Source organism: Chelonia mydas, chromosome 7, assembly GCF_015237465.2.
Source record: "Chelonia mydas isolate rCheMyd1 chromosome 7, rCheMyd1.pri.v2, whole genome shotgun sequence".
Classification (NCBI taxonomy): Eukaryota; Metazoa; Chordata; order Testudines; family Cheloniidae; genus Chelonia; species Chelonia mydas.
The window spans coordinates 51,192,760-51,206,553 of NC_057853.1; the positions used below are offsets into that span (position 1 = coordinate 51,192,760).

A 13,794-nucleotide genomic window follows, 5' to 3' on the forward strand; every position below is an offset into this window, starting at 1 on the left:
ACACTAAACCACAGCTTCCTCCTCTGGGGTGAAAACAAACAACTAGGCGGCTGATATTTCTCCCTAGGTTCTTGCCAAGTTCTTGGCCTAGGACAGGATAAATTTACACTTCTCTACTAGAATTCCTTACCAAACCACCCACAATTTCAGCAGTGCTAGTGAAGAATGGATTCCCCAGCCATATACCTAATTTCTTTCTTTAGTGTGATGCGACATATCAAAAATTAGGAACTAGGTACAGGCCTGGATCAGAATCTCTGTAAACTACCGGAGGTGTGATTTCTCTATCAAAATAGTTATTTTTCTGCTTCAACAAAGACGTCATTTTATCCACATTGGCAGCACATACAAAGAATGAGTTCAGCAAACACACCATTTCTATTTACATCTGCGTAGTTAGGGATATCCTTTCCCAAATAATAAGATTAGTTAGGAGATTATCTTCATGGGTAACCTGCTGTGAGACCTGAATCATAACTGTTTTGGGAACCAAAGACAGGCATTTTGCCTAGTTTCACGTCACTTATTGTGTAATTCAGTCAGTCCCTGGAGGATCTGAGACAATATTGACCTAAACAATTGAACAACACTGTGAACATATGTAGTTACTTCAGTTAGTTGTACTATTGGAGTCTGCTGTTGTTCATCATTTCAGATTGGAGATTAAAAAATATTAATGAGTCCTGGGTAGCAGGTCCAATAGATTGGAGTATTCTCTTTACTGAACTGCACTTCACCTTTCTCCATGCCATCAAGGAAGGACGGGGAGAAAGAAAAACAAAGTAAGAAATGGCTATTTTAGAAATGACTAATTTTATTTGTCTCAAAATTCCCAATAAATCTGAGCTGCAATCTGTCAAACAAAACTACTACCTAGTTATGTGACCAAATGGGCTTCAGGAAAGAGGGGGGAAAACATCTCAGAGAGGTGTAAGACACTTCCAGTTTCATGTAAAGTAAAATTCCAGAGCAGGTTACATGATTCTTCCATTGTCTTCTCCTCTGATACCTCCTTCACTGAGCACTATCTCATTATTATTAAGTTAGTGTAATTTACAAAAGTATTAACATAATCATAATGGGGGAAAAGCAGCCAACCTTCCCATCTGCAAACAATTCCAACCAAGCAGGAAAAAGTCCAGAAGTGGCCTCGCCAGTACATGGGGTAGTAGAGCGAGCGCGCCCAGAGCACTGGGCCTGGTGCAAGATCTGAGGCCTCAACCAAAGGCTGTGAACCAGAGGAAGCCTGGCCTTGGCAGCATAACATACTTGATATTTATGTAAATATATACCAGCTAGTACAGATACAGGCCATTCAAATACAAGATAAGATGGTTTGACAAAATAACGAATGGGGATGTTTTGTACAAGATATCAGAAACAAGGGGAGGTAACAAAACAATGTAATGAAACTTGTAAGATGGTATGTAAGTTGTTTATCCCAGTTGTTTGTCTCAGTCTTTAAATGTTGGGGTGCGGAGATGAAGGAAGAAGGGGACATGCATCAGGGCCCTAATTGTGCCCTGGGTGATCGCTACTTCCCACCACCCAACACAGAAGTAATGAGGTTGAGTAGTGCCCGTATAAGAGAAAATAAAACTACTAATTATTCCTCAAAAAAGGTTTTTAATGACCTCCAGCTGTAAAGGCAACACAGACAAAATAAGAAAAGATAGATTAAAGACCAGCACTGAATAAGGATTAATATAACTGGCAAGTTATACTGAAGTCAAGCACAAGTACATGTAAAATTATTCATCAACTACCTACTACTATTCTTAACACTATAGTATCGATACAAACTTGAGATCAATTCAGCTTGAGCAACATAATCATACCCTGCATTTGTCCGAAAATACATTACCCTTCAGTTGGCTGTTTCCCGCACTGGCCAGGTACAGTTAGTTGAGAAGCGCACATCCCTTCGGTTCAGGGGGTGTGCGTCTGGTTTCCTGATCAAAGAGGGGTCCCCTTATGACCAAAACACACACACTTAGTCCTGTGCCTTTGTACTTTTTATCTTATCTGTCAGCCATGTTTTAAAACAGACCAACCAATCAGAGTGGGACAAATTCTTAGTGTGGTTGCTTTAATATTATAAGTACAACACATTCACATTTACAACACATTTACATACACATCCACCCTTTTAGAGGAATCGAGGTAGGTAAGAGAGAGTTCCTTAAGGAAGTGGGTTTTCCATTTTTGCCATATTGTCTGTATAAGTGGCCAATCAGGATTTTTTCCCCTACTTAGAAGGTAGGCCTGTTTGAAAAAGGCATTCCAGGAGGAAGACAAAAAACTAGTTTGGACCGCTAATCCAGCAGCCCTTTGGAAATCCTTTAAGGAATGGACAGAAGTGAGTTTGTCTATCGCTTCTATCACATCTGAATTCAAGGCAATATCTATGGCACCCCATATCCATCCCAAAAATGTTTGCCTAAGGGTGGGTTCTTTTCCCTTTTCCTTTTTGATTTCCCAACCCTGGTTTGTAAGGTGTTGCATTAAGGCATTTAAGACAATACTGCAACTCTCTTGGGTGGAATCAAAATATCATCCAAATACCTAACCCAATTATCATAATCGAAGGAGACCATTGATTGTGCCATCATCTGTGTAGCCCATGAGGGGGAATTACAAAATCCCTGAGGGGCGACTCAGAATTTATACTTTTTCTCATTCCACATGAAAGCAGTCAACCCTCGAGGATCTAGAATTGGAATTTGAAAAAACATATCTTTAATGTCAATAACTGCTTTCCAGGGGTTGTTCTTTAATTTGGCAAGAAGGTTATATTGAATTTCAGTTCGATTAGCAATAATCCCTTTTTCTGTTTGGACAGCAGCATTAATTCGTCAGTAATCTATTACCAACTGCCCTTTGCCGGGTTCCTTTTTTGCTACAATCCAAAAAGGTGATGCGTATGGTGAGATTCTCCTCAATCCATCCATTAGTTAATGCTTGGTTAACTAATTCGTTACCCAAGGTGATTTGCTCACAAGACAATGGATACTGCTTTTGAGGTCCCACCTGCACATTTGGTTTCAACTGGACTATGAAAGGAGTCTGTCCTAGCAAAGGTAGTCAAAAAAGATTTAGCACGAGGAATTTTCCCAATATTATCATTTCCAAAAATATGAAAGGAGTTACATTCCATAGGAATTAAGATTATAGAACTAACACCTTCTATTTAAAAATTTGAGGCAAATCCCTTTTTAGTTCCCCTGATTCCTTTTAACCAAACTTCGGAAAGATCCCTTTTATCAATTGTTTTGACAAAGTAAACAGATTTTTCAGCATCCGTATCAAGTAACCAATTTTCCTGCTTTCCATTGCTATCTAATTTCAAAACAGGGAGGCTTTTGCTAAGATTTATTAAAATGACTTTGCTCGTCTCCCTGCTCGAGCCGCTGTTTCCCTATTCATTTTTATTTTTACCCCGTGCAACAAATTCATGGTGTTCAGCCAATTTTACTAACTCAGGATCAAAGAGCCAGGCCTCTGGAAGTGTATTCTGATTTCGTAAAAAGGTGAAGGCCGCACGTGCAACCCCAGAGTGCTCCTGTCTAGGGTTCATAGAGGGATTTGATTTTAACAGTTTTGGGTTATCAATTACATTTCCTTGGTCCCACTGAATTTGTCGGGAGGACAGAGCTTCTAAGGTGAGTCCACCCAACCCTAAAACAACAGATTCCAACCAATATCGTCTGAAACATAGCTCGCTACACGTCGAAACGGTAGCTGGACTTACTACTCTGGCTTGTGTTTCTACCATGGTGTCATCTAACCATCTGGCGGTGCCATTATCATTATCTCTTACGCTGAGAATCGTATTCAAAAAAATGTATGCATACAGTGACTCCCAGTCCTGGAAGTCATCAGGGCCTGGCTTAGTTCTCCTTCCCTTAGTTACAGCCATTGCCAATGCCATGACGGGAACCAGGGTTAATCTGTCGCCTATTTTTGTTCTCCAGTCCCCTCCAGTTAGTCCCCCGGTTGACTGATAACTCAACACCAGGGGTCCATCCAGACCATTAAGAAAATCATCACTATGTTCTTTATATAATCGCATCACCCACTTCCAAATAGGTTCACCGTCTTTCCTAGACACCCTGGCTCGCAAATGCCAGAGCTCAGCAGTGGTGTAGGATCTATATTCAGTGACCACAGTGGTCTGATCACCATCACTTTTGGATTTGATGGTAACTACAGCGTATAGAGGCACTGCTGGAGCAGAAGGAACTGCCTCCGGCAAATTATAGGGGCACAATGAGGCTGAAGCAGCAAGTGGATGGGTTTTTGCTGTTTAATTATAGTAGAACTTAAACACGCCAAGCATTCCAACACAGACTGACATAATCCCTTCTTATTGATTTTATCTCTGTCCCAAAGCAATTCTTTTAAGACCAAAGGCTGGAGAAGCTGGTCCATGCATTGAAAATTTTCAGGGACAGTGGCTTTTACTTTGCAGACCTTCCCTAATCCTTCCAATAACATGTGGGAGGGACTATCAACAGGAATTTTACCTTGTTCGTTAAAATTAACAGAAGCGGTAGAACGAATTTCCCAGGAATTCAAGGTTCCTGTATTATGCAAGCAATTAAACCCCCTATTGGAAGTTCGGCCCTCCACTGCTACAATCTCTTGAGGCATTTCTTTAAGTTCAAAATTATAATCAATCTGAATATTCATTTGTATATTTCCATAATTTTCATTATATTGCAAAGCGATATGTTCCACTAAATGCCCAATCGGGGTGTTCACCGTATTCATACCAGTCCTACCCATATACAGGCATTCCCTGGTAGGGCCTACCTGGACTAACATTACATCTCCTTCCTGGGGTTTAGCCATCTTTACTGAAAAAACATTACTGTATCTCTATGATGGAATTGGGCAATTTTTGTGTCATACAAACCCCTGAGCTTGTGGGCAAATAGCTCCCTAACACGCAATAAGGGTACTGGATCAGGGGAACCTATGTATCTCTGAATTTGATCCCTTTCGGGTCCTGGGGGGCGGAGGGGGGGGGGTAGTTCCCAGCAATACCCTGTGATATAAATTAGTTTGGGACTATAGTCTCCTGCTCTTAATTGTTTGCTTGATAACATTATATCGTAATACTGTTAATGATCTACTGACATCTATACTGTGATTAAATTGTACAAAAAGTATTGTCAAGTAAAAGTATTGCCAATGTTAGGCCTCAAACTTCCGTATGTTTCAAAAAGCAAGGCTTGCAAAATTAAGCTTAAGCTTGGGGTCAGGACGCGCTGCAACCAGATAACATTTTATGCTAACTCCTATGTACGTATCAAACCCACATTAAAGACTCAATTGGCTACAAAAGATAAATATGCCTAAATTATACAACTAACTAATAATTGGCTACAAGGAGATATGTATGCATCAATTATACAATTACGGCAACCACACTAACAATGTGGCCCACCCTAATTGGTTGGTCTGTTTTAAAACATGGCCGTCAGACCAAATGAAAACCAAGAAGGCACAGAAACAAGTGTGTTGTTGGTCACAAGGGAAACCTGACCCACACCCCCTGAACCGAAGGGACATGCACTTCTCAACTGTCTGTACCTGGCCAGTGCGGAAAATGGCTGACTAAAGGGTAACGTATTTTTGGGACAAATGCAGGGTAAGATTACGGAGTAAAAAAGTCTGGTTGCTCGAGCTGATTTGATCTTAGTTGTATTAATACTGTAGTATAAAAACAATTGTAAGTGGTTGGTGGATAATAGCTTTGCATGTATTTGTGCCTGTCTTTCGAATAGCCCGAGCGGATGCATGTAAGGCTGTCGTCCATTAGCTCCTTGTACGTGTAGTTGTGCTTGTCTTCGGTATATCCTGCCACCAGGAATATATAACTGCTGTATAATAGCTTTACTTATGCTTGTCTTCACGGCTTCTATTATAACCTGCCAGGACCAGCATATGTAGAGTCACTGTTCAGTAACTCCCAAATGGTCCACAATATTACATGTACTTGCGCTTATCTTCAGTATAACCTGCCATTTATATTAATTCTTATTCAATGCTGGTCTTTGTTTTTGCTTTTCTTATTTTTCCTGTTATCTTTATAGTAGAAAATAATTAAAAACCTTTTTTGAGGAATAACTAGTAGTTCTTGTTTATCTTATATGGACGCTACTCAACCTCATTACATCTGTGTTGGGTGGCGGGAAGTAGCGATCACCCAGGGCCCAATTAGAGTCCTGACACGTGCCCCCTTCTTCCTTTATCTCCGAATATAGCAGCATAGTCTCAATGGCAGGAGCTTGAGCTCCTGAAGTTAGTTCTACTAATGGAAGAACCGAATTGTCAAGTCGCCTATGAGGATATTCACGGGCCCGGGAACAAAAATACTGTTTAAGAAGACAACAAACCACTCCAACAGTAAACAAAAAACAAAGGCCAGCAAAAATCCAGGCAGAGATGACTCCTGGATCAGACCATAAATTCATTTAGCTAATTATCAAATACTATGAAGGGATATAAAACCTTACAATTGTGGACCTGCCACAAAACTTTATAATTTTCAAGCTTACTAAGGGTGCAAGGGAGAATTGATAATAACTGGGCAGAAGCTGGATATGAGTCAACAGTGTGCCCTTGTTGTCAAGAAGGCCAATGGAATATTGTGCTGTATTAGTAGGAGCATTGCCAGCAGATTGAAGGAAGTGATTATTACCTTCTATTTGGCACTAGTGAGGCCACACCTGGAGTACTGCGTCCAGTTTTGGTCTCCCCACTACAGAAGGGATGTGGACAAATTGGAGAGAGTCCAGCAGAGGGCAACAAAAATGATCGGGGCGGGGGCACTGAGGCACATGACTTATGAGGAGAGGCTGAGGGAACTGGGGTTATTTAGTTTGCAGAAGAGAAAAGTGAGGGGGGATTTGATAGCAACCTTCAATTACCTGAAGCGAAGTTCCAAAGAGGATGGAGCTAGGCTGTTCTCAGTAGTGGCAGATGACAGAACAAGAAGCAATGGTCTCAAGTTGCAGTGGGGAAGGTCTAGGTTGGATATTAGGAAACACTATTTCACTGGGAGGGTGGTGAAGCACTGGAATGGGTTACCTACGGAGGTGGTGGAATCTCCATCCTTAGAGGTTTTTAAGGCCCAGCTTGACAAAGCCTTGGCTGGGATGATTTAGTTGGTGTTGTCCTGCTTTGAGCAGGGGATTGGACTAGATGACCTCCTGAGGTCTCTTCCAACTCTAACGTTCTATGATCACATTCTGTTTGGGATCCATTCAAATTTCCCTTCCAGGACTGTGACACATTCATCTGTAGCACTATTGAGTCTGATTTCAAAGCACAATTCTGAATCACAGAGTTGAGAATACGGCATTATGTGACACGTTAGTAGGTGGAGGATTATCTTCTCCACATTCTAAATATTGCATGGCTCAGACAGAAGCTGACACAACTCGAGTGTTGGGGAAGGCGAGAATCCCTCCAACTCACCCTTCACCTTCCAGTCTAACAGAAGCTGAAACAATATTCTTTTGCCTCTCCCTGCTCTTGGTTATATTTAAATATATTTTAAATGAGAGCTGCTCTGCACAACCCAGGTTAACATGAGAACAACTGGGAATGAAACAATCTGTCCCCAAAGGGGGAACTCGGTGACTGTAACAATCACTTTGCAGTGGGAGGAGGTCAGGTTACTTTATGCAGAAACGTGTTTGAAAACTTCCACCACTGTATGTGGCCAAAAGCAGGTAACTCATCTGGGGGACCTGACAGACCATGGTGAAGCAAATGGTGCAAATAGCCTTAGAGTTCACTATGTGGGAATTAGCCAAAGTATTAAAGAAAACATATTTTGTCAGCCCTAGGCAAGTTTTTATGGTATTTATCACTCTTGTGGATCCTCAGATGCGCAACACGGTGTGAGCACACATAAAAGCTCTTCCCAAACCCTGAGCATTTATAGGGTTTCTCTCCTGTGTGGAATCTCTGAAGACAAATAAGCCCTGGTCAGTCAGTGAAGATTTTCCTACACTCCCAGCATGCATAGGGTCTGTTTCCTTTGATGTGTAATAAGGCCTGAGCGGTAAGTGAAGGTTTTTCCACACACTGAACATTTATAGGCTCTTCTTCCTGAGTGAATTCTCTCATGTCTGAGAAGGTGTGAGTTGTCATTGAAGTTTTTCCCACACTCTGAGCATTCATATGGTCTTTCTCCTGTGTGGATTCTATGATGTCTAATAAGTGCTGAACTCTGAGTGAAGCTTTTCCTGCACTCACAGCATTCGTAAGGTCTCTCTCCTATATGGACCCTCTCATGTCTAATAAGGGGGGACATATCATTGAAGCTTTTCCCACACTCAGAACAGGTATAGGGTCTCTCTCCTGTGTGGATTCTCTCATGCCTAATAAGCTTTGAGGGGCTACTGAAGCTTTTCCCACATTCAGTGCATGTGTTGTTTTTCTCTCCTGGGGGGATTCTTTGCTGGGCTCTGGTTTCCTTGAGGTGTTTGTGAGTTCCTGGACTATTTGTAGATTTACCCAGTTTCTCCCCTGGCTGGTTTCCCTGCTGCCTTTTTGGCCTGTGCTGACTCTTACAAACTTTTCCCTGCTCATGACTCCTGGACACAGTTCCTTTAGATCTTTGTGATAATGCTTTGTGCAGTTCCACTTGCTTAGCATCTGCCTGTTGAGGATTCTGCTCCTGATTCTCATTCAGCATCCAGTCACCTGCTGGGAGAGAGAGAAACATCAGAAACAGGGATGGAAAAGGGGACAGGAAACCAAACTAAGTGCTGTGAAGGCAGAAAAATATCAGGAACTACATTCCCCTACACTCCTCCCCCTAGGGGAGAGAGAAGGGTATCAGAACTGCCATCCAAATACTCAGGAGAAAGGGAGGTCAGGAAAGGAGCCACTGCCAGACATCAGTCAGGATGGGGAGGAAACCACTGCCAGATCCCAGCTATTCCCTTCAGACACAGGCAGATTCTGAATTGGTTTATTGATTCCTTCCCTGTGCAGGCACCTCTCAGAATTCCTCTTTCTTCTTAGCACTGTATATTGGCCATAGCTTTTCCCCTTCATTCCAGCTGGGCGATCAGACCAGCTTTGGAATGGGAAATACTGCTCTAGGGAAAGACAATAAGGGAAATTCATGGGACTTTTTTTTTCCTCTCCCCCTCCCTCCCTCCCTCCCAGATTGGAATTTTTTCCCCTAAATCTCCCTTGCTGCACAGTAAACTGTCCTATTGTTCTACCTTCAGTGGGCATAGAGAACAATTGACCACCATCCTCTTTCTAACAACCCTTAACATCTTTGAAGACTGTTATCAGATCCTCTCTGTCTTCTTTTCTCAAAACTAAACATGTCCAGTTCTTTCAATCTTTCCTCACAATTCATGTTTGAGGATAATGAGGTAGCTTTATGGACATTTCTTCTCCAGCACCATTCTGAATGCATATGAGTGGGGGTGAGGAGGATCCTCCTAGAGCATGCTGAAGGGTGATTAGAGAGGTGGGAAGGGAACCAGGTGACAACAAGGGAAGACAAGGTTTCAAAAAGAGGAGCCTGGTCAGTGGTGTCAAATGCAGATGACAGGTCAAGGAGGATGAGGCTAGATTGCTGGTTCTGAGCTTTGCCTAGGGAGAGCTGTGACCTTAAAAACATCACAGTGCCATCTGGCACACTGTTGGTGTGATATTTACCCAATGGGGGTCATGTAATGTATCCCTGGAAGAAAGACAGTTACCTTTTTCTGATGTGTTGCTCATGTCCATTCAACTTAGGTGTGTGTGCTCACCACATGCACCGGTACTGGAAGTTTTTTCCTCAGTGGTATCCATAGGGGACTGGCTCCGACGCTGCTGGCTTCCCCCATCCTCAGTTCCTTCTTGCCCTCCTTCTCCACTGTTGGAGTTTCCAGCAGGTTGTGGAATGGACATGAGCAACACATCTCAAAGAACACCAGTTACAGAAAGGTATCTGTCTTCTTTGAGTGCTTGCTCACGACCATTCAACTTAGGTGACACCCAGCAGTACCCTTCAGAGGTGGGTAGGAGTTCACAGACGTGTAGATTGCAACACAGCTCTGCCAAACCCAGTGTCGTCCCTGACCTGCTGAGTGATAGCGTAGTGGGCCGTGAACGTGTGCCTGGAGGACCACGTCGCGGCTCTACAGATGTCCTGGATCGGGAAGTATGCCAGGAAGGCTGCCGAAGATGCCTGCACTCTGACGATCGGCGGTGGAGGGACTCCCGCTAACTCGTAGCAGGTCCGAATGCAAGAGGTGATCCAGTTAGAAATCCTCTGCGTGAACACCAGGAGGCCCTTCATCCAATCAGCTGCAGAGATTAAAAGCTGAGTCAATTTATGGAAAGGCTTTGTCCGATCTAGGCAGAAAGCCAGGGCCCTTCTTATGTCCAAAGCATGAAGGCACCGCTCTTCACTAGTCTCATGGAGCTTAGGGCAGAAAACTGGAAGGAAGATACCCTGGCTCTTGTGGAAAGTAGACACCACCTTGGGAATGAAGGCCAGGTGGGGCTGGAGCTGAACCTTGTCCTTATCGAAGACCGTGTATGGCGGTTGAGGTCAGGGCTCGGAGACTTGCCTCACCGATGTCACCGCCACCAGGAAAGCTACCTTCCATGGCAGGTGAGACAGGGAGCACGAAGCCAAAGGCTCAAAGGGCGGACCTGTGAGCGAGGACAGAACCAAGTTGAGATCCCACTGAGGGGCCGGGGACCAAACTTGAGGAAAAAGTCTCTCGGGGCCTCTAAGGAACCTGACTGTCACGTCATGGAAGTACACCATCTGCCACTGGATTGGTGGATAAAAGGTGGAAAAGGCCGCCACGTAAACCTTGATAGAGGAGTGCACCAGTCTCTGGTTTCTCAAATGAAGCAGGTAGTCTAAGATCAACTGCACCGAAGAATGCAAAGGGGAGATGCCCCGTTCAGCCGCCTAGCGGGAGAACCTGGTCCACTTTGCCAGGTAGGTCTGCCTAGTCGAAGGCTTTCTACTCTTGAGAAGGACCTTCTGGGGCCAGGGAGGGATTGCTGGGAAACTTGATAGCGTCCCAAACCAGTGCTGGCGAGGCCACGCTGGGGCAAGCATGATAACCTGAGCCTTGTCTCTCTTGATTTTTGCTAGGACTTTGATGAGTGGAATTGGAGGGAATGCGTACATCAGGCTTCCTGCCCATGCCAGGAGGAAGGCATCGGAGAGGAAGCCCTTGCCCAGACCCTGTCTGGAGCAAAACTTGTGAAACCTCCTGTTCTGCCTGGTGGCAAATGAATACACTTGCGGAGTTCCCCACCTCTGGAAGATCGTGCCAGCTACCTCCAGGTGGAGCAACCACTTGTGGTGAGAGGAGAAGTCCCTGCTTAGGTGATCTGCTAGCGTGTTCCTGGCCCCCAGAAGGTGACACGCTTCTAGATGGATTCTGTGGTCAATGCTGAAGTCCCAGAGATGGAGTGCCTCTTGGCAGAGGGCCAAGGATCGCACACCGCCTTGCCTGTTGATGTAGAACATCGAGGCTGTGTCGTCCGTCAAGACTAATCACTCTGCCCAACAAGTGAGGTAGGAAGACCACGCACCGCTCTGAGCTCTTTGACGTCGATGTGTAGCGTCGACTCCTCTGGGGACCACATACTTTGGGTCTGGAGGGTGCAGAGGTGCACCCCCCATCCGAGGCATCTGAAATCAACTCAACTAATGAGGAGTGCTGACAAAGGGAACTTCTTCTAGGACTTACCTGGGATCAGTCCACCATCACAGTGAGGTAAGTATCGTCGCAGGGATGGTAACGACCTTTTCCAGGTGGTCCCTGGACTAGGAGAAGACCATCACCAGCCATTGCTGCAGGGGTCACATCCGGAGCTTGGCGTGGCACACCACATATGTGCATGCTGCCATGTGACCTAGGAGGTGCAGGCAAACCCTGGCTGTAGTCAGGGGAAATGCAGAGACTTCCGTGATGAGGTCCGGCAATGCCCTGAATCTCTCCAATGGCAGGAACACTATGGCAGAGGATGAGTTGAGGACTGCTCCGATGAACTCTATCCTCTGTACCAGAACTAATGGTAAATGACAAAAAAAAAAAAATCTACAACAGGCTGACGCGATGACAAGTGGCTAACAGCATCGTGACATGCCTTTGGACCTGGAGCTGCCTTGGACCAGCCAGTCATCGAGGGAAGGGTAGAGCTGGACACCCCAACATCTGAGGTAAGCTGCCACTACCGACGTGCACTTGGGTAAATACCCCCCAAATGGGAGTACCACAAACTGATAGCGGTTGGGACCTACCATAAACCAGAGGAAGTGTCTGTGTCCCTCGAAAATGGCGATGTGGAAGTATGCACTTTTCAGATCGAGGGCAGCATACCAGTCTCCTGGATCCAGGGAGGGGATGACGGATGCCAGGGAGACCATATGGAACCTCAGCTTCATTAGGAAGCAGTTCAAGTCTTGCAGGTCCAGGATATGCCGCAGACTGCCCTTGGCCTTTGGGATTAAAAAGTAATGGGACTAGAATCCCTTGTACTTGTACTCCGGAGGAACGACCTCCACCGCACGTAGCTGCAGTAACCCCTCGTGAGAAAGGTACCTGAAGAGGGACGGGGAGGTGGGGTGGTAAGGAGGGGTAGAAAACAACTGAAGAGTGTAACCCCACACCACCGTATTGAGGACCCATTGGTCTGATGTTATAGATGCCCATGCAGGGAGCAAAGGAGAAAGCCGGTTGGTTAAAATAGGGGAGGGAGGATCCTGGGAACAGTCCCGTATGTTGCCTTTGAGCATACTCTCAAAACGAGCGCTTGCCCGCCTGCTTATTGTGGGTCAAGATTGACTGAGAAGCCTGTGAAGGCTGTTGGCTAGGACGCCACTTGTAGCCTCTGGATTTCTTATGGGGAGGCTCCTGGCGAGGGTGGCTCCCCTGGCCCAGAGGCTGCTGTGGCTTGAACTGCTTGTGGGCAGGGCTGGGAACATACAGGCCCAGCATTTTAAGTGTTGTGCGGGAGTCCTTTAGGCCATGGAGCTTATCGTCCATCTGTTCTGCAAACAGGGCTTGCCCATCACAGGGAAGGTCCTGCATCGACTGCTGAGCCTCCATGGACAAACCAGAAAGGAGCAGCCAAGATGCCTGGTGGATGGCGATGGCCATGGTTTGGACAGCAGTGTCCGCCACATCCAATGCCACCTGGAGTGTCGCCCTGGCCGCAATCATGCCCTCCTCCATAATTGCTCTGAACTCCTTCCTAGAAGCCTCAGGAAGAGAGCTCTCGAACTTGGCCATGGCTTGCCACATGTTAAAGTCACAGCATCTCAGGAGGGCTTGATGGTTGGCCACCCTCAACTGGAGACTATAGAACAAATAAACCTTACACCCAAACAAGTCTAGTCTCTTGGGAGTCTTTGTTCTTAGGGGTAGCCCCGGGTTCACCCTGTGGCTCCCTGTGGTTAGCTGCTTCTAATCACTAGGGAGTCAAGAATAGGGTGGGTGTACAGGTACTTGTGGCCTTTGGATGGCACAAAGTACTTGTGCTCCACCCCCTTGGAGATGGGTGGCAGGGAGGAGGAAGTTTACTACAGGGCATCAGTGATTTTAGAGACCTCTTCATGAAGGGGCAAAGCTACCCTGCCCAGTGCTGTGGAGCAGAGCACATCAAAGAGAGTCTGAAGGCTCCTCTACCTGAAGACCCAGGTTGGCAGTGACCCTCTTCAGTAGTTCCTGGTGAGCTTTAACATCATCTAGAGGAACTGGGGGAGGGGGCCCCGTTATAGCCTTGTCTGGC

General features: G+C 45.5%; 1 protein-coding gene across 5 annotated transcripts in view; it reads right to left on the bottom strand.

Annotated features, from left to right (window-relative positions):
• Positions 1-794: 794 nt before the first annotated feature.
• Positions 795-13,794, bottom strand: part of LOC114018226 (zinc finger protein 773) — a 40,728-nt gene continuing 27,728 nt past the window's right edge. For 3 of the 5 annotated variants that reach the window (XR_006292184.1, XM_043551171.1, XM_043551172.1), the window contains exon 4: positions 795-8,727. Coding sequence is in view for 2 of the 5 variants with exons in the window: in XM_043551171.1 (XP_043407106.1) it covers positions 8,024-8,727 (704 nt within the window). In the remaining 3 variants the exon portion in view is untranslated. The remainder of the gene's footprint in view (positions 8,728-13,794) is intronic. The other 2 variants (XR_006292182.1, XR_006292183.1) reach the window with 1 other exon arrangement.